The following is a 21,334-nucleotide window of genomic DNA, read 5'->3' as shown; positions in this document are numbered from 1 at the left end:
AGCCTCCTCCATGTAACATGGATGGGCTTTGAATTCTTGGCATCTTCTTTCCGTGTCCCATTTGCAGAGATTGGATCATGTAGAATTTCATGGCACCAGTCTTTCCCTCTAAGTGTAGCACTGGTGTGATTCAGAGGTGTTAGCGGTTCTTTGGAATTCTTATTTGATTTTTTAATTTGTTTTTAATTGCCTTCATTATTTGAAAATGCTGTTCGTGTGTGATTTATCCACATCAGCAAAAATACCTTAAGTATTTTATTTCTGTGACTCGAAGAATTTGTTTACGCCTTTTAGAAGTTTCCCTGAAGCTTATTCTGAATGGGAAAATTTCAAAATGGTACCTTTTAAAGGTATTTTTCACAAAGAGCAGGTTTAATCTGAATAGTTAACTTTTTGTAACAGAAGATTGAAACACTAATATTTCTAGACTGTGTCCTGTCTTCCAAAGAGAATATAAACCATGTTTGTGAAGTTCATGTGTGTTTTTCCCTTTCCTCTGCACAGTGTTACCTGCCGTCCTCTTCCCTTGTTTTGGCATCCAGTTCGTTTTTTGAGAAAAGTGAATAGGAGAAGCACTGCTTGGAGCCAAGACTTTTAAAATAACTGAAAGACTAATAAGTTACTTCTTTTTATGAAGATTCCAAACTTGTCCTCAAAGGAGAACCAGGTCTTCTCTAAAAGAACAAAAAGTCTATCAGACGCAAGTTCCCCCAGACGTAGCTGTTTCCTAGCTTGACATACATGAAAGGAAACAAATATATGAGAATGCCCCTCCCCCCTTTAAGACATTTTGTAATTTGTATTTCCTGACACTTCAGCCCACAGTGTCACATACTTTTTAATATTACGAGGCTTCAGTGTTTGGTTATAAACCAGTTAATGCTTCTCTGTGGGATAAATACGGTTCTTTGCTTTGGTTTTGGTGACCAGTACCTTTTTCGTGCAGTGAAACCTTTTACAGTAGTTCAAGATGAAATGTGCACCGTGCTGTATGGCATGGCAGGTTTGTGTTTTTCCTCCCTTCCAAAGTATTTGGCTTCTCATAAGTAAGAAATAGCTTCCGAATTTCTCGAGACTCTGTCTTTCTGTTCTACATAAAGAGCTTCCTATGGTTTATCCTCTCCTTAGGAATGTGAACACCATCTTTACGGCCCCCTTCTTTTCCAGTAGCCTTTGCAGTGTTGTATTTCACCTCCCCACCATTTTCCTAGATCTGTGGTATGTATGCAAAAGCTTGCTGTTTGATTTGGATGTTAATATTTCAGTGATAGGAATATCAACGCTAGTTCAGGCATGCCATTCGCTTGTTAGTAATAGAAACATTTTAAGTGGTAATGGGGAAACAAGGTGTGGCTTCTTTGTATGTTTGTTTCTTGAAAACCCTCGAAATACCTTTTCTGGAAGGAACTGAGCCGTGAGTCTTTAAAAAGCACTTATAAAAGGGATGAGTTGATCGGAACAGAGTTAGCATACTAACTTAAATCTCTTTGACATTACAAATATTTTGTCACCTGTGTGAATGGACTCCTTCAGACTTTGTGCAGTTAGCACAGTTGGAAAGGAATCTCTAGGGAGTCCAGAAAAGCTTGGAAATACTGAAATATGATGGAGTAGAATTGTAGCAACTGCTGACTTTGCTTTAGTGTAGGGTCTCTTAACAAGCCCACTTCTAACTTGAGATTATATGTGGTCTTGGGGTAAAATTCATTAGCTCACTACTTAGATGAATGCTAGTTCTTTGCTTACAAATTACTTATTTTGAACTCTCTTGGCTATTTTTAGAGCTACTTTGTGAGGTAGATTTACTTTGCTCATTTTAAAAGGAAACCAAATGTTTGTTTTGTATGGACTTCTTTTGTTAGGTTTCTGCCTGGTGCAGTAGGTCAGTACTTATTCCATTTCTCCTTATTTTTCCTTCTGCACCTTTTGGAGTCCGTTGATCACGAGCAGATCGTGTTTCTGATTTGCAATTTTAATTATACTTAATTTTGTCTTTTTCTCACTACTATCGTAATGGAAAATTCTGTGGATTTTTGTGGGATATGAGAGAAGGGCAAGGGAATTTTGAGTTTGCAGCTTCTTCCTACCTTTTGTCTTGTTTCATGAAGAGATTCTAGCTGATAGTATTATGTACAAGAAATTAACCCATGTCTTTTTGAACCTGTCTTAATCTGCTGGGACTACTATAACAAAATACTAGAGACTTGGCTTAAATAACAGAAATGTATTTTCTTGAAGTTTTGGAGGCTTGAAGTATGAGATCAGGGTGCCAGATTCTGGTGAGCTCTCTTTCCTGGCTTGCAGATGGCCACCTTTGGCTTTGTGCTCACATGGCCCTTCTTTGGTATGAGCTCATGTAGAGAGAGAACAATCTCTCTGGTGTCTCTTCTTCTAAGGACACGAGTCTCATCACGAGGGCCCCACTCTCTTGACCTCATCTCATTCTGATTACCTCCCAAAGGCCCCATCTGCAAATACCATTACGTTAGGGGTTAGGGCTCAGCATATGAATTTGGGGGGGGGACACAAGCAGCAGTCCGTAACAGAGGCAGACTATTAGTACTTGAACTGTCCTGGTTGGATACTTCAGAGTGTATTTTTTAAAAAATTCTTATTTTTTTAAATTCAGCTTCTTCAGATTCATAAATATAAAAGTCCTTGGTTTGACTCTTACTCTCACCAAGTTATTATTCTTTCTGCTTTCTTCTTTAGCCTGACAAAGAGCATTCTACAACATGAACCTTTTATTTCCTCATAAGTCATTCACTTCTTAACCTCTTGAAATCTGACCTCTGAACACGTACTATCTGGAAGGTGAACCAGAAGATCCTTAAAAATCAGTACTTTTTCTCAGTTCTCACCTTCCTCTGAACAATTTGGCAGTGCTGATGCCCTTTTTTTTTTTTCATTTCCATGGTATTGCATTAATCTGGTCCTTTTCTGTCTGCAATTGTTTTGGCTTTTCTTTACTTGATTGCTTTTTCCCTCTTATAAATGTAGGCATGGTCCACTTTTCTGTCCTTGATCTTTTCTCCTGTTTCCAGTCTTCTATTTTTAACCATTTCCTGAATACTTTCACTCTAACCATCCTTCAATTTTTTTTTTTAATGTTTATTTTTGAGAGAGACACACAGAGTGCAGCAGGGGAGGGGCAGAGACAGAGAGAGAGGGAGACACAGAATCCAAAACAGGCTCCAGGCTCTCAGCTGTCAGCATAGAGCCTGATGTAGGGCTCGAACCCATGACTTGTGAGATCGTGACCTGAGCTGAAGCTAGTCGTTTAACCAACCGAACAACCCAGGTGCCCCTAACCATCCTTCAAATTCGAAGTGGCCAGTGTGCGATTCATCATTGTTCCCAGTGGTCAGAAATCAGACTTTCTTTTGATTTCCCTGATTCTTTTCATGGTACTGCCGTTCTTCCATTCACCTAGTCTCATTTTCTTGAAGTTACCTTTGACTTCTCTCTTTCCCCTGTCCTCGGTAGTCCACTGTTTGCCAAGTCCCATTGATTCTACCCTCACGTTATTTTTCAGCCCTCACTCGGTTCTGTTACCACCGCTTTGTTCAGTTTTCCATCACAACATAAGACTATTTTCGTAGACTCGTAACTTTGTTTCACATCGATTCACTTCCTTTTCTCCATTCTACTCTTTCTGTTAGTACTACTAAAGTAAGGATTTGGTCATTCACTCACTTACTAGGAGAGTACAAATAGTTTAGATATGCTGTAATTTGTTTCCAGTTTATCATTCTGCCCTAATCTCCTACTGTTAACTTCTACTACCACTCACCTAGAGATACCAGCCCCTCCTCCAAAGTTTCACTTTCCAAACATAGCTTGGTATTCTTTTTTTGCTCATGCCATTCCCATTGTCTTGAACGGTTTACCTCCTTTTAACTCTCCTTCCTACAAGGCGCCATTCAAATACTACCTCCAACATAGGGCTTTCCTAGGTCCACCCCACTCCTCTGTTGTCTGACCTTCGACATCCTGCTTTGTGTCTACTGTTTTGACTGTCTTGTTATTATTTATCTTCATCTGTGCATCTCCCGTAGTACCTGACATGGGGGCACACATCAAGTGAGTTATGAATGAGTGATTATTGATATTGGAATAAAGTATTTTAGTAAAGAGAATCGATAGAATAAAATGGTAGCTCACCTTGATTGGATCTTTCTTGTCTTCAGAAGAATTTTAAGGTAGAAGAAAATTTAACTTAGAAAAGAGCCTCGTTGCTGGTAATAGTCTAAAAGAATGAAATCAGCCTACTTGGAAGTTATGGCTTCCTCTTGCTGGCAGCATTGTGCATTTAGAATCCAGAAGCTTCTTAATCAAAGGATTATCTGAGGTCTTACTCATAAAACATGTATGTCTGGCAGCAGTTTAAAAATGAGCTGTTTTTTATGAGGTTGCACATGGTCTTTCTCCACACCCTTCCCTGAAGCTAATTCTTAAGAGGTGAGACTTCGAGAAGTTTGGTCATGTAATAAAATCAAAGGTGAAGAAAGACTAATGTGCTTTCCCTGGAATAAATGCAGTATGGAAGGGTTCACATATTGCCTTGCGTATTTAACACTCCATTTTCCGTAATTTGCTCTTTGGCACTTTGGTTGTTGCCTTTCTCCACATATGTCTTATAGTGAAATCAGAGAGAACTTTCTCCTCTTTTTCAGGGGACCTTTTCATGACTTCTTCCCTCCCCACTCCAAAGCACTACAAAGGCTTGATTTTTTTTCACTTTTCAAAATACCATCCTTGGTAATTACCTTTTAAGTAACAAACAGTCATTTTATATTGGTTTCAAACCAATATAACATTCTGTTATAACAAGAAAAAGAAATGTCTTGTTATAAAGAGAAAATAAAATTTAGGAAAAGAATAGTATTTTTATAAATTTTAAAGAACACTCTTCACTGATATGAAGCATGATGTCTGTTAGCTTCCAGGTGAAATATGATAAACTTTAAAAAACAGGAAATAAAGAAAAATTTATTTGTAACTAGAGTTATTTTAGGGTAGGTGGGAAATCAAATTACTTTAGTTAGAATTTAGGCAAGGCAGGAGATTAGTGTCCTTATAAAAGTACTTCACTACTTTGCATGGTTTTCAGGCCTATGATTTTACTTTTTCCTAAAAAGTGATTGAATATGGTTTAGAATTTCCCGTATATAAAATACATGCAGATTTACTTAGTGAATATACAGTGAGTACCTATTGTATGCCAGGCACTATGATAAGGGATGGAGATGCAAAGATAATAGGATCTGTACGTGCTTTCTAGGAGTTCACAGTCTAGCACAAAAGAAGAATCTTAACACGTTTTGGTAAGTACTGTAATAGAGATAGGCACTTGTTTACCAGTGCTCCGTATGCCCTTAACAAGTGGATAGCTGTGAAAACAATCTTCATGTGGCACTAAGAACAATGGGAATGAGGAAGTATTACCATGACCAAGTTTCAGGGGAGGTTGAGCCTCACCATTATCTTACTTGTTGAGCACTCTCTGCCTGTCTTCACACATGGCACTTGGATGCAGCTCCAAAGTGATTTGGGACCGTATAGAAACTCATACTCAGAGGTCAACACATTGTATGCAGTTATCACAGACAATAAGTGATTCAGCAAGACAGAGCCACAAACAAACTATGAACTACATGTGTTTGTAAAAACCAGAAAAAGTAAAAATGGTGGACGGTGTTTGTTGGTTGGTTGGTTTTTAATCAATGAAATTTGAAAATGGCTGTTTCGGAGTTAGGACTCCACTGTTATCTCTCCCTTCTTTTATAACATATAGGGCCTGTTATCTGTACCATACTTGGATTCTTTATTAAACATTGTCATTGTTTCTCTATTTGTTTCTCTTTTGTCCTTTCCTGCCAAGATTTTAAGTTCTTGGAGAGCAAAGGCTTCTAGTAGTTTTGTACTTTTCACAACACCTATAGACTGTGGTATTAAATAACTAGTAGACAGATGTTCAATGCAAATTTGTTAAATTAAGAAAGTGGGTTCTAGTTTGTCAAAAAGGATATTTCAGTGATATAATAATTTAATCTTCGGTGATTTCATTGTTGGTGTATTGGTGATTTCAGTGTTAAGGGTGTTAAGGGTGAGATTTGGGTTAAAACAGCTTCTGGTCTACAACAAATAGAACATTTCTCCCAATGAGGCGCCTGGGTGGCTCAGTTGGTTAAGCTCCTGACTTTGGCTCAGAACATGATCTTGTGGTTCGTGAGTTCAAGCCCTGCGTCGGGCTCTCTGCTGACAGCTCAGAGCCTGGAGCCTGCTTCAGATTCTTTGTCTCCCTCTCTCCCTTCCCATCCCCCGTTTGCACTCTCTTTCCCAAAAATAAATAAATAAACATAAAAAAAAATAATTTCTCCCAAGAAAAAAGAAAAGCATTTTATTTGATTTTCAATGGGAAGGGACATAATAGATCTAAGCATTTGAAAGACCGGATTTCTCAATTTTGAATGGAACAACAGCTTAGTTTTTAGTTAATTACGACCCCCAATGTAAGGTTTTGCAGATGGCATAGATTCATAGGACAAAATAGGATCATTAATTTGAATTCCGTGGATTCTGAATCAGCTGTATATGTAAGTCGTGTTTTCCTTTTGTATTGTTCTAGTAGTTCTTATATGTTAAAGTATATCAGATTCTCAGATTAGCAGATAGAATAATAATAAATGGACAATATAGTGGGGTTGGGGAGAGGAGAAAGATAAATAGGATATGTACATAGCTCTTTCTCTGTTTGCTCTTCTCCTTTGGGCCTCATCTCCTTTTGATGTAGAATTAAGAGGGAAAAGTGATCAAGCTGGACAGTTTTGAATTGTAGAAAACAGGTTTGCAGTATTCTGAGGTAATTCTACTATATCGTTCAAATTTTAGCTGTCTGTTAGGACCCTAGACATAGTTGCTAAAATTGACGGTGATGGATTTTTTTTCTCTCTTATTAATGAGAGAAAAAAGTTCTTTTCTGAACTTCCATCTCTAGACTCCTCAACGTTTCCAATTAAAGAAAATTTCTCTGTGTCTGAACATGTGCCAGTTCCTGAGATAAGATTGTAAACAAGATAGAGACCCTATACTCTTGAAGCATATAATCTAGTGAGAAGAGAAAAAGAAATAGGAATCAATTGTGAATGATAATGATACTGTGGACATAACAAGAGGGTGCAGTCTGTAAGGGGGTACCCGACCCAGTCTGGATGTTTAGGAAAAGCTTATAAGAGAAGGTGATTTGTTTCTCGAGGCCTTCTTGCTGTCTCCCATATTCTAACGTTGCCTTCTTATAAGAAGAAGCCCTACTCTGTAATATTTCCCTTCTCTATTCCTTCCCCACCCAAATCTAATTTGGTTGTTGTGTTAAAACAAAACAAAATGAAATTTAGACAAAGACATAAATGAGGATTGATCCTTTTAAGGAGCATTCCCATTAATGACAGGAGTTTAACAGAAAAATGTTGGGTTCTTTTTTTTAATTTATTTTGAGAGAGAGAGAGTGGAGGCAGGGGTGGAGAGAGAGAGAGAGAGAGAGAGAGAGAGAGAGAGAGAGAGAGAGAGAGAATCGCAAGCAGGCTCCACGGTGTCAGCACAGAACCCAACACAGGGCTTGAACTCATGAATCATGAGATCACGATCTGAACCCAAACCAAGAGTTGGACGTTTAATTGACTGAGCCACCCAGGTGCCCATAAGTTAAAAGTGTTTATTAATTGATTTTTTATTGATGGCATGGAGAGATGAGTATTATATTTCTGAGCATGAAAATCCAAGGGCATGCTACCCCTCATCATAATAAAATAATAACATTTATGAGCCGTTATTTATGTTTGTCAGGCATTAAGCTAAGTACTTAATATATATTATATTCAAGTGAAATACACAAATGTAGCAAAACTCTTAACGCCCATTGCTTCTCTCCCTCATTTTTTACAAGCATCCTATTCTCTACAGGGATCAAAAAAACAGTCTGTTTAAGAAGGCCAGTGGCTTAGCACAGCAAACCCCAACATTAGAAACCTTTAATTCACTGATTTTTCAGCTCTTGGGAGGTGGGGTAGGAGAACTGGGGAACATAGATAAAAGTATGAGAAAAATCTCTATATTCAGTGTTGCAGCTGTCTTGATTTTTATTTTAAAGTCATGATATCTTACTTTGAAATTTCAGGGGCACCTGGGTGGCTCAGTTGGTTAAACTATGAGATCAGGTCATGATCTCATAGTTCGTGAGTTCGAGCCCCATGTTGGGCTCTGCGCTGACAGCTCAGAGCCTGCTTGGAATTCTCTCTCTCCCTCTTTCTCTGCCTCTCCCCTGCTCATGCTTGGTCTCTCTCAAAAATAAAAATAAACATTTAAAAAATTTAAAAAACAAATTTTAAATAATTTTAAAGGAAATAGATCATCAAATATTTATTTTTCTAATACCGGGCATGGATTTTAAAAGATTCTGATAAGCCATTGCTCTTATTCTAGTCTGATTCTTATATTGATTGTATTATGTACTAGAAATTTACAAAGAACACTTCTTCCTTGATTTTATAACTTTTCCCAATTACTTGAAGGACGCAACATTAAGTCAAACGTTGAATTCTGATAGATTATCTTTCCTCTGTCCCCGTTTCAATGTACTGTTTTGTGGAAGTGGTGAATTTGCTAATTCAAATACTGTTTGGTGTTGAGTAGTCTCTAGAATTGAGGGTTAACAGATTTTGATATTGAAAATCAACTTTCTTGAGGTACAATTTGTATAAAATAAGTTGCAGTCCTTTTAAGTGTACCGTTGGATGAGTTTTGACAAATGAATACATTCATGTAACCATTACCTTAATTAAGATACAGGACCATCACCCCAGAAAGTTCCTGCGTGTCTCTTTGTGGTCATTCTTACCCTTCCTCCCAACCCTGCCCCTAGGCAACCACTAATCTGCTTTTGTTACTGTTCTTCAGTTTTGCCTGTTCTCCATTGGAATAACATAGTATGTACTCTCTTTTGTATCTGTTTTCTTCTGCTTAGCATGATGTTTTTGTGATTCTTACATGTTTGCTACACGTGTGAGTTACTCCTTTTTTTTTTTCCTTGCCAAGTAGTATTTTTTATAATGGATACACGACAGTATGTTTATCCATTCACGTGTTGATGGACGTTAGAGTTGTTTCTAGTTTTTGGCTCTTATGAACAAAAGTGCTATGAATGTTTGTGTACCAGTCTTTATGTGGACATGGGTTTTCATTTCTCTTGGGAGTGAAATTGTTGTGTCATGTGTAAATGCATACTCACCTTTTGATTGGAGTGCTCATGTTTATAAGAAATTTCTAAACTGTTTTCCAAAGCATTTGTACCATTTTACACTCCTATCAGCAGTGCATGAGCATTCCAGTTGCTCCACATCCTTGCTAACATTTGATATTATCAGTCTTTTTATTTTTAGCCATTTCTAGTTACCGTATAGTAGTATCTCATTGTAGTCTTAATGGGCGTCTTCCTGATGACTGCAGATGTTGAGCACCTTTACCTGTGCTTATTGGCCATTCAGTATCTTTCTTTGTGATGCGTTTATTCAGATCTTTTATTCTTTTTCTTTTTTATATATAATTTTATGTTTATTTTTTTTAATATGTTTTATTTATTTTTGAGACAGGGAGAGACAGAGCATGAACAGGGGAGGGTCAGAGAGAGAGGGAGACACAGAATCTGAAACAGGCCCCAGCCTCTGAGCTGTCAGCACAGAGCCCGACACGGGGCTCGAACTCACAGACTGCGAGATCATGACCCGAGCCGAAGTCGGCCGCTTAACCGACTGAGCCACCCAGGCGCCCCAATATAATTTTATTTTTAAGTAATCTCCACACCCAACATGGAGCTTGAACTCACAACCCCAACTTCAAGAGTCACATGCTTCACTGACTGATCCAGCCAGGTGCCCCAAAATCATTTGTTGTTTTTAAAAGGTGTCCCCTAGGGGCGCCTGGGTGGCTCAGTCGGTTAAGCAGCTGACTTTGGCTCTGGTCATGATCTCGCCGTTCGAGAGTTCAGGCCCGTGTCAGGCTCTGTGCTGACAGCTCAAAGCCTAGAGCCTGCTTTGGACTCTGTATCTCCCTCCCCTGCTCATGCTCTGTCTCTCTCTCTCTCTCTGTCTCTCTCTGTCTCTCTCTCACAAAAATAAATTAACATTTAAAATAAATAAAGTAAAATGTGTCCCCTATTATTGAATTGTAGAGTTGTTGTTGTTGTTTAAATATAATAAAGATACAAGTCCTTTATCAGATATTTGTGTCGTGAATATTTTCTCCTACTCTGTGGCTTGCCTTTTCATTTATCAGTGTTTGGAAGAGCAGATATTTAAAATTTTGAGTCCAATGTATGATTTTTTTTTCTTCTATGGTTGATGCATTTTGCATCCTAAAAGATCTCTGCCTACCCTAAGGTCTTGATGATTTTTTCCTGTGTTTTCTTATGAAAAGTTGAAACCTTTGTGTTTAGGTCCATGATTCACTTTAATGTCTCATGTAGGGTTATGAGCGAGGTTCATAGTTTGTGTTTCCTGTACTGTGATATACTTATTCCAGGCTTTCGGTTGTAGTAGGCTCACATACTTGTGACATTGCACGACAGTGAGAAATACGTGTATTCATTAACATGCAATCTTTAACATACCCTTTGTTTTGTGCATCAGACTTACTTAAAAGGTCATGCTCTTTGTACAAAAATCTTTATTCTGAAGAGATTTTTATTTTCTCATCATCACTATACTTGCATTATTTTCCATATTTTGTATATTGATTTTTGGTGGAGCATTTAGATACTGCAAAGCTGAAAGTATTAAATCTCTGGCTAACACAGAGTTCAGGATCTTTAGATCTTGATCTGTGATCAAACAGCCCTGGGTGTCAATCAGGGTTCTGTGATGGGACATCTCTCTTCCTCTGGTTGTGGCCCTCTTTTTCTCGCCTTGCCTTGACTACTTTTGTTTGCTGTCTAGCTAAAAGGAAAACAGTTCTCCTGTAGAATCCAGGTGAGTGTGTGAAAGAAATGAACTGGTTGAGCTCGCAGGTTCTTTCTTTGTCTTTTCTACTTTTTTCTCCTTTCTGTTTATTTTTCCTATGAGCCGGGGTCTGTCTTTGAACTTGTTCGTTTTGGGAGAAGATCTGCCGGTGCTCTTCTTTGTATAGTCAGTTTCCCTTACATAGTTTTTTCTGAGTAGATTTTTCTGAGAGTGAGATTGGATTTCTCTAGGGTTTACCAGGGGATGCTTCTAGCCTTATGTCCCAAAATACTTGATTTTCTTGGGTTTAAATACTAATTAGAGCACCAAAAAACACAGTGCGGTGGGGAGGATTTTGTGTTACAGATAAATAGCAGAGATGTGAATAGGCTTCCGTTCTGTCTCCTCTCTAATAATTCATCTTTTCCACTTTGCCGTTGCTGTTTTTAATCTTGAGGCAATTCTACTCTACCTGTCCAGTGAGAGACCAACATATATGGCTCTTCGTGATGTTCTTGTGTTTGTTTTGTTTATGGGGTTAGTACTCTGATTTTTGATAAGGGCCTCACATGTCATCTTGTGTTTCTCCAGATGGAATATAGTTCATTACAGTTCATTATTAATATGTAATAATGTCTTTTTCTCTCCATTTTCTCTTCCTTCTCTCTTTACCCTGTGGTTCTTGTGCAGGTCTTGTTCAGCGTTGTGTGATCATCCAGAAGGATGACAATGGATTTGGGCTGACGGTCAGTGGAGACAATCCAGTCTTCGTACAGTCTGTCAAAGAAGGCAAGGCATTTTTTAAAACAGTCTTGTCACTTGGGAGCAAACAGAGTAAGAACAGAAAAGCTTCATGTTTCTTGTGCATAATAAAATAATCACATGCATTGCTGGTCATGTGGCCTGTTGGGCTAGATCAGTCTTTAGTGTCATATTTATAGGTACAAATTTACCCTAGGTGATTTTCTTTGTACTCACTAGGAAGAAAACAGTCTCATATAGTTTTAGAAACCATATGACTCCTTGTTCATGTTTATTCATTATCACTTACAGAAATTTATGGACTTTTATTTTTTTCATGGCACCAGAGATATTTTGGTAGACCAGATTAAAGAAATGGTTATATGCTCAAAAACATCTACTTTTCCCAAAATGATAATAATAATATGTTCTGTTACTCTATGTCAGATACTTTATTTGGGTACTATAGTTGGAGGTAGGTATTTTTCATCCCCATTTTATAGGTGATATTGAGGCTTAGAGTAAGAAAACATAAAATTGACTGATTTTATGGTCACACAACTAGTGAGTGGCAGAGCCCATGTTTTTTAACCATTTGGTTATGTTGCCTTTTTCAAGAAGATTATCAGTACGTGGCAAATGAATTACATTTTGAGTAATTAATTTTTCTTACAGATGGAGCAGCCATGCGGGCTGGAGTACAGACAGGTGATCGAATCATCAAGGTAAGGAAAAGATGGAATTTATGGTAGATTAAAAAACAGCATATATTAGCCATATTTTGGGTTGGATTTGTTTTTTGGATTGGATTTTTCATTTGGAGTTTTACAAAAACAGTGCATTATATAGGATGTATTTATAAAAAACTTATTTATTTTAAGGTTAATATTATTCTACTGAAGGGCATAATAAAAGACTCGAATAAATGGAGTCTTGTTCTGGGATAGGAAAGTAAGTCAGTTATAAACATCATTTCTCTACAGACTAATCTGTTAGCAAGAAAGTCTCATCAAAATATACTAATATGATTGAGGAGATGTGTCACTACTTGTGAAACTGATGATTCTTCCAAATGAATTTTACAGAGGTACAAGAATAGCTAAAAAAACAAACACATGTTATGTGTATGGGTATGTGTGAGATGAGATGTAAGGATTAATTCAAAGCAAGTGGCTCTAGTCTAGATATAGACCTATCAATCCAGAAACAAGCCTGGAAATCTGACAAGCATGAAAAGAGTGGATTGGTTACTAATTACTCTTTTTTTTAAGCTTATTTATTTATTTTGAGAGAGAAAGAGGGAAAGAGAGCACGCACGCAAGTGGGAGAGGGGCAGAGAGAGGGAGAGACACTTCCAAGCAGGCTCCACACTTGTCAGTGCAGAGCCTGATGCTCTGCCGTAATCAAGAGTTGGATGCTTAACCGATGGAGCCACCCAGGCGCCCCAGTTAGTAATTATTCTTGAGACAGTTGAGTAATTTGAATACTTAAAATCAAATTACTGTACAGGAAAACACACCATGAATGTATTTACAACTACCTGGAAAAAAATATTTGAAACTTAGTATAGAGTAGGATATCCTTGCTTGTAAAGAGCATTTTTAAATTCCTAAGAAAAGAATAAATAAATAGCTTAATAGAAAAATAGGCAAAGAATTTTATCAGTTCCCCAAAGTAACTGAAATAAATATTATAGAGAATATGTCTCACCTCACTGATAACAAAGAAGTAGAAATTAAAATGGTGAGTGAGGGGCGCCTGGGTGGGTGGCTCAGTTGGTTGAGCATCTGACTTGAGCTCAGGTCATGATCTCACAGTTTGTGAGTTCAAGCCCCACATCAGGCTGTGCACTGACGGTGCGGAGCCTGCTTCGGATCCTCTGTTTCCTCTTTCTCCGCACCTCCCCAGCTTGGGTGCGTGCTCTCTCTCAAAAATAAACAAACATTTAAAAATAAAATGGTAGGTGCAAATGTATTTGGTTGTGAGGAATTTTAAAGATTATTGATAATACACATTTGGCATAGTTTAGGTATGGTAAAATGGCTGTTTTCATAAACTTGTGAGTATAAATTGGGTAGAATCTATTTGGATGGAAATCTGTGAATTTGCATCAAAAATTATATACTTTCAAAAAGTATATAACCTTTGACCAGAAACTTTGCTTTTAGGAACTTAAACCTAAGAAAGTAAGTTTACAAATGTGAACTGGTATATATACAGGGAAATTCATTTCAGCCTTATCATATTGAAAATTTGTAAACAGGCAAATGTGCATAAATGGAGGGTGAGAGAAAGAAATTCCATTTCATCTACATCTGTTAAAAAAAGAATGGATTAGGTCTGTGTGTACCTATATCGAAAGATATCCACAGTAGAATAAAAAAGTATTTGCAGAAAAAAAGGCAGATATAATGTATATGTATATGTGCCTGTGTATCTGGTGTGTGTTTGCTAAAATAGTGTCTCACAGATTAAATTTCTTGGTTAATAGTGATCATCTCTGGTGCGCATGGTTAGTATTTTACTGCTGTTTTTGACACTGACATATTTGAACTTGCCAAAATTAGCATTACTTACATCAACAAAAATAATGTTAGATCCGTGTTTGATATTTATATCTTAATTTGGTTTAGTTGAGACTTTGGATAACCTTTCCCACAGTTAGCCTGTCTGAAAATTAATTTTCATTGTAAAGATTAGGTCATGATTGGAAAACTCAAAGTAAATTGAGTATTGTGGAAATATTGCTTATTTTTTTATCTTTCAAAAAAATTAGTATGATTTTGACAAATCAGAGAATTTGTAATTAAAAGCAGAGAAGTCCTTTTTGTTTGCAAGAGTCCTTCACTGTGAAGGACTTGTAAAACCTGTTGCATGGTGTATTTTGTCATTTTTCATGGTAAATTGTAATGTCCTTTAAATCAAGGCCTTATTTTGCATTCAACTTCATTTGATTGCTGAGTATACATTATAGAACAGTGAGAAAAGTGAATATTGCACCCAATACGTGCATATTTTAATGTAGTTATGTGTACTATGTTATGTTATAATGGGTTGTACTATGTATAATAATTCCTGAAGTCGATTTCTCCATTCTCAGTGAAATGTACCTGACATGCACTTTCCATTTTCTTAAAGGTGAATGGTACATTGGTGACTCATTCAAACCATTTGGAAGTGGTGAAGCTAATCAAATGTAAGTGTTATTCTTAGTATTAATTGGTTTCTGAATTCCTTAAAGTAGGGATCAGCAAACATTTTCTGTGATAGGCCAGATAGTAAATATTTTAGGATTTGTGGGCCTTACAGTGTGCTAGTCAACTTTGTCATTGTAGCACAAAAACAGCCATACACAGTATGTAAATGAACGGGTGTGGCTGTGTTTCAGTAAAACTTTATTTTGTCAGAACAGTCTGGGCTGGATTTAGCCTCTTGGCTGGAGTTTGCTTTAACCCTGCATTAAAGGAAAGTCTGAGGCAAAAATTCTTAATTTACTAATAACTATCTTCGGTCCACTTCGTATACATAGTTGATTATAATATCCTTGTCATTCTTGGTAATATGGTAATACGGAAAGCATATGGTAATATGGAAATGCATGAGTCATCTGAGGGGAAGAGATTGAGAATTGAGATGGAATGACCCAGATGAACTGAAATGGAACTTTAAAAATCATCTGGCATAATCATGTTTCCTCAGATAAGTAAATGATTAAATAAAATGCAGGGTAGTGATCTCTTGGAAATCTCCAGAGTTAAGAATTTAGAATCTTCTGCATCAGACTATTCCACAGTAAAGTAGACTACAATTGGGGCACCTGGGTGGCTCACTCAGTTAGGCATCTGACTTCATCTCAGGTCATGATCTCACGGTTCATGAGGTCAAGCCCGTCGTTGGGCTCTGTGCTGACAGCTCAGGGCCTGGAGCCTGCTTCGGATTCTGGGTCTCCCTCTCTCTCTGCCCCTCCCCCACCCATGTTCTGTTTCTCTCATTCTCTCAAAAATAAACACTAAAAAAATTTTTTTTTAAGTAGACTACAAATAAATAGTTATTTATAGCTGAGCAGAAACACTACTGTTTTATTTAATCCATTTTTTTTTCATAGACTGGACATCTTTTGGATAAATTTAATAAATGGCATTCCTCCTTGGCCATTTTACTGTTTAAAACAACCCTTGAATTCTTTTACGTTTATCAGACTCCCAGTGCTCTAAATGGTCGCTGTGATCATAGTTCTTAATTTCAGTATGTTTTTTTTTTCAACGTTTATTTATTTTTAGGACAGAGAGAGACAGAGCATGAACGGGGGAGGGGCAGAGAGAGAGGGAGACACAGAATTGGAAACAGGCTCCAGGCTCTGAGCCATCAGCCCAGAGCCTGACGCGGGGCTCGAACTCACAGACTGCGAGATCGTGACCTGGCTGAAGTCGGACGCTTAACCGACTGCGCCACCCAGGCGCCCCAATTTCAGTATGTTTTAAAAAGAAAAGGGACAATCAAAATTAGGTCTGCGTTTATGAATAAATTTGATTATTTATATGATGAGATTGTGATTTATGCATTTTTATGTGCTACATAAATATGATGGCTTATGATAATAAATATATGCCTGATAACTAACTATTGCAGAGTATAAAAAGATGATTTCTTTAGTTTTTTAGGTTATATATTTTATCCATTCCAATGTAAATTTTACTTAAAAAATTAAATCCTAGCACTATAGCAAAAGATGATTTATCTAATAACGAGAGCCTAGCTAAAAACTTAAAGCATAAAACACTCTGAGTGTCCAACAGATATAAATTTGCAGTGCCTCAAACCTGTGTATACTATAGCATACTAAAGTATACTATACTTACACTGGAGGTCCCCCATGTCCTACTGTGTAATGAATGCATTTTCTAGACATAATACAAGTGATTTCAAATGAAAGCAGTTGAAACATAGCTGAGGAAGGGAAGGGAAGGGAAGAAATAGGAAGGTAACAGAGGCAAGCACATGGATAAGTAAATAAGACATAGTAGATGACTTTCTCACAGAGAGAAATATAATAAAAGAAAACCTTGAAAAGTATATGTACCTAAAATACCCCCAAATAATAGCATTTGTGACCAATAAGTGTTTAAAAAAAATGGTTTTTAGGACCCCAGACACTGAAATAATTGACAGTGAGTTCCATGGACAGTTAAATAGGGAGAAAAGTATGAATGCATTTAAAAGTTCTGTTGGAAAGTCTAAGAGGAAGATTTTGTTATTCAAAGGTCAGCTATCTAGAAAAGTCCTTAATTTGAAAGTCTCATTTTTTCTCAATGCTAGATAAATGAGCGTCTGTTGTCGAGTCTTTCTGGTCAGGGTTGATTTTGCTTTCTGTGCTTTCTTCCCCCTGTAATATGCTTAGTGAATTTCTGTCTTCTCCACAGTTTAAAATAAAAACTCACTATTTATTTATTGGGTTTTCTTCTCCAATTTTCATGGGTTTTTTTGGTCATATGCATTTTTTAAAGTTAATTTAAAAGTGCATCATGATATTCTAGAAAATTGGTTAATCCCTGCCTAATTATAGCATCTTAAAATAGGATCATTCCTTAAATTTACATTTGAGAAATTAATTGAACATAACCATTAGTAGATGGTTGCTACTAACACACTCTTCCCTAAATTAAAAACAATTCTTGGGACTAGAAATTTTATTTGCTTTTATGTAATATCTGATATTTTGAGTGGTAATTTGCTATCTGAAAATGGCACTGTTCTTTTAGATTTTTAGGGGAGTAACAAAAGAGAAATGACAAGTTGGATTCTTTTTTTCTGGAGCGATGGTTAGCAGATCATGCTTGCTTACATAACTGGATCTTATAGAACTGTCAAAGATGAAGTAGTGAAATGCTGTAAAAAAAGGTGACAATGTTCTTTTTCCTTCCCTCCCCTTCCTCTATCTACCCCTCCAAAGCTGGTTCCTATGTAGCTCTCACTGTTCAGGGACGCCCACCTGGGTCGCCCCAGATTCCACTTGCCGATTCTGAAGTAGAGTCATCAGTCATTGGACATATGTCTCCCATCATGACATCCCCTCATTCACCTGGAGCATCTGGGAACATGGAGAGAATTACTAGTCCTGTGCTCATGGGGGTAAGAGGGGGAAAACTTCTTTATAAATGCTCAGTTTATATAATGGTGCCTTTGCTTTATATTAAGACTTTTGAAGTGTTGAGCTGACAAATTCAAGTTCAAGATAGTAGAAAACAGCTCCCTAATATAAAAATTTACATAATACTTTGAAATGATTATAGGGTATTGGGATAACACAGTTAAGTAACAAATATTTAACACCTGCCATATACAAAACAGGAAGTCATTCACAAAAATACAGTTAAGATACCCTATGTTCAAGGTCCTTAGTTATCTTAGAATATATAGTTTAAGAAGACAGAGGTATTTTTGTTTGTGTATTGTTGTGTCCCCAATGCTTAAAATATTGCTCGGCATACAGTAGGTACTTAAACCTTTGTTGTTTGAGATAGAATCAAGGGTATATGAGTAATTACAAAGGCAGAACGTACGCATTATGAAGGGGAAAATACTAAGTTCTGTGACAATTCAAAGGGAGGAAGTACATCCAGTTGTAGTAAGGAAGGACTTTATGGAAGGCTATTATTTGAATTGGACCTTGAAAAAATGGGTATCACTTAAGTGGTGGCAGTGGGAGAAAAGTAGCCCAGGTAAAAGAAGTAGAATAAACAGAAACAAAGAGCCAAGAAAGCACCAAGTATTGGGGGGAAGTTGCCAGGACTCTCGTTTGGCCGGTGCCTATTAAGGCTTGAAGTAGTGGGAGATGAGGCTTGAAAAAGGTAAGACTATTTGAAAAATCACAACTATCAGACTCATTTACATGTAACTGGGTGGGCAGTGAGAACGTATTAAAATTTGGGGGGAGCGAGAGAGTGATTTTAGGAAGGCTAATTAGATAAAATATTATAGGGTTGTGAAGCAAAGAGAGAGGAGTTAGGGAGCTGTCTTAATATTTCAGGCAGGAAGTACTAGGAGTCGTGCGTGGGGATTGGTAATACAGATCCAAAGGATGGAAAGTGTAAGATCTTATTCTTGTACTTAAGGCAATTTCATTTCTCCAGCTAATAATCAGTATTTAATGTTTTCTTGAACCTAGTTTAGTAAAAGTGAAATAAAAGGGCTGAAATTTCTCAATAACCTTCTAAGCGTCATGTCTAATAGCCTGTCTTCATAACTGCTATTATTTTAGCTTCACTTTCCCCGTATTGGTTCTTTTTTGTTTGGTTGTTGTTGTTGTTTTTTTTATCTTTTTTCTAGGAGGAAAACAATGTGGTTCATAACCAGAAAGTAGAAATTCTGAGAAAAATGTTACAGAAAGAACAAGAACGGCTGCAGGTACTAAATTAGAAATGGGGCTGTTTACAAGCCAGTGGAAATGTGAGTGGGCATAGTTGAGTTGATATTTGTCATGATCACAATCACGCAGTATTGTAATCAATGCCATCTGCTAATTTATTAAGAATGGACTTTTTCTATATTATCTTGACATAAGTAATTAATTCTCAAAATATTTTTATAACTTTTCAGTTATTGCAGGAAGATTACAACCGAACACCTGCCCAAAGATTGCTAAAAGAGATCCAAGAGGCCAAGAAACACATTCCTCAGCTGCAAGAGCAGTTATCCAAAGCCACAGGCTCTGCTCAGGTAGCATCGCTGTTAAAAATGCTACCCAACTTTTTGCAGGAGATTTTTCTTCTGGGAATGTGTTCAGTTCAGAGGGTTGCAGTTGCCTTTTTTAAAAGTGATTTTTTTTCTAGCCTAGGCCAACAGGATGTCCTGTGTAGCATGTTACAGAAATAATGATGAACTAAAAGAAATGTGGGCTTCTAATTCTCTGCTTGCTCATGATATCATGTTTCTTTGTTCCGTAATAACTTTAAAAAGAATTGAGTGCTTTTGCTTTGATGTAACAAACTACCAAAATGTATTCAGACGCATATATTTACATTTTTGAGACTCATTCTGCCATTTTGTAACAGAATGGCAGTTAAGTTTTTAGGAACAGATTTTATAAAATGGCAGGCATTATGCTAAATACAGAGACAAGCGTTTTCTTGCTTAATCTTCACAACAAGCCTCCAAGATTAGATACTATTACTGTTTCCCCCCATTCTACGTGTACACTTAGAGAACCTCAGAGAGAGGAAATAACTTGTCTGAGGTCGTGTACCTCAAAAGCAACGGAACTGGATTTAAACCCAGTCTGATGAGTTCAAAGCACTTTCATATTGTTTACAACTGTATTTTTACTGGAATTTTAAACTAGATTTAAACAGAGTTTGTTACATAGGTATCAGTTATGGAGATGATGGTCTCATTAGAAAAATAGCTTAACCGGATTTATATTCTGTAATATTCATGTTTGGAATATGAAAGGCTCCTTATAATTTATCTTAAAGCAAAACAGACAAATTACCTGCACCATTTAAACTGAGTAACAGCTCTTGATTTATCATGCTTCCTGAGTCTATAAGTGAAAAACACTGGTTCATAGAAAGCCGCAGATTCTTTGAGATCATCTAGCTTCATCTCATTTTGAAGTCAAAAAATCATGCGGTTGAGAAAATAAGGGGCTACACTGGTTAAGTGACTTACACAAGGTCGCAGAGCTGTCAGGTCTCCTGACTTCCTGGTTTGCTGTCCTTTCCAGTTACACGGTATTTTTTTTTCATTACTTTTAGTCCCATTATCTCTATGAAATTTTGAGTCATATGCCTCAGTAATGTTGACAGTTTTATGTTGTTATAATTACTGAGCGAAGACAACATTCTTATTCTGTTCAAACAATAAAAACGTGCTTCCTGATCTAAAAGCCTGTAATAATTTATATTATAGTATTGTGTCCCAGAATTGGCAATTTTTTGAAATTTTAAAGTGTTAGAAGGTAGTTAACCAGAATCTATAGTGTAATAATCTTTGCTGTAATGGGCAGGAAATATGAATTCTACAATTTAACCTTTTTGTTCTCTTCAGAAGTTTGAACTTTTATTCTCTTTGCTAAATTCAGATCATGCCATTTTAGAACCACAGAATTAGTAACTACTGATGCTTTAAATTTTTAAAGGTTTAAACTTTCTTGATCGCATCAAACTGGCCAGCTTTTACCAGTCTCCGTTTAGATTGCAGCGTGAGTCTGTTTCTTTATGCAGTCAGTAATGACTTTTTTTTTTTATTGTGTTGGTGTGTTTGTGTGTGTGTGTGTGTGTTTGTGTGTTTAATCTGTTTTAGGATGGAGCTGTAGTTATGTCCTCCAGGTCTTTAGGTGACCCCCCGACAGTCGGCGAGGTAGAAGCAGACCCTGGTGACGGACTAGGGAGAATTGACTACAGCAGCGGAGATGCTTCTCGGCCCAGTAGTGACAGCGCAGAAGTAAGTGTTCTACGTCTTGGTCTTGTATTCTTCTTTACAGCTCCTTTCCATATCTGATTTTAAGTTACGTGAATAAGAGGTGTTCTCTTATACTTTCTTTTTATCACCACCGCCTTTAATAGAGCAATCTGATGAGCAGAAATCCTGGCCACTGTTGTAGA

At 37.0% G+C, this 21,334-nt stretch overlaps 1 protein-coding gene across 5 annotated transcripts in view; it reads left to right on the top strand.

The window, feature by feature from the left end:
* ARHGEF12 (Rho guanine nucleotide exchange factor 12) overlaps positions 1–21,334 on the top strand; it is a 149,809-nt gene that overhangs the window by 75,058 nt on the left and 53,417 nt on the right. For 3 of the 5 annotated variants that reach the window (XM_027036746.2, XM_027036745.2, XM_053203968.1), the window contains 7 exons: positions 11,682–11,780; positions 12,408–12,457; positions 14,871–14,928; positions 17,683–17,861; positions 19,059–19,136; positions 19,329–19,448; positions 21,033–21,173. In XM_027036746.2, coding sequence (XP_026892547.1) covers positions 11,682–11,780; positions 12,408–12,457; positions 14,871–14,928; positions 17,683–17,861; positions 19,059–19,136; positions 19,329–19,448; positions 21,033–21,173 — 725 coding nt within the window. The remainder of the gene's footprint in view (positions 1–11,681; positions 11,781–12,407; positions 12,458–14,870; positions 14,929–17,682; positions 17,862–19,058; positions 19,137–19,328; positions 19,449–21,032; positions 21,174–21,334) is intronic. The other 2 variants (XM_027036747.2, XM_027036748.2) reach the window with 2 other exon arrangements.

This window comes from Acinonyx jubatus, chromosome D1, assembly GCF_027475565.1.
Source record: "Acinonyx jubatus isolate Ajub_Pintada_27869175 chromosome D1, VMU_Ajub_asm_v1.0, whole genome shotgun sequence".
Lineage (NCBI taxonomy): Eukaryota > Metazoa > Chordata > Mammalia > Carnivora > Felidae > Acinonyx > Acinonyx jubatus.
This window is presented reverse-complemented; position numbering and strand designations above follow the sequence as displayed.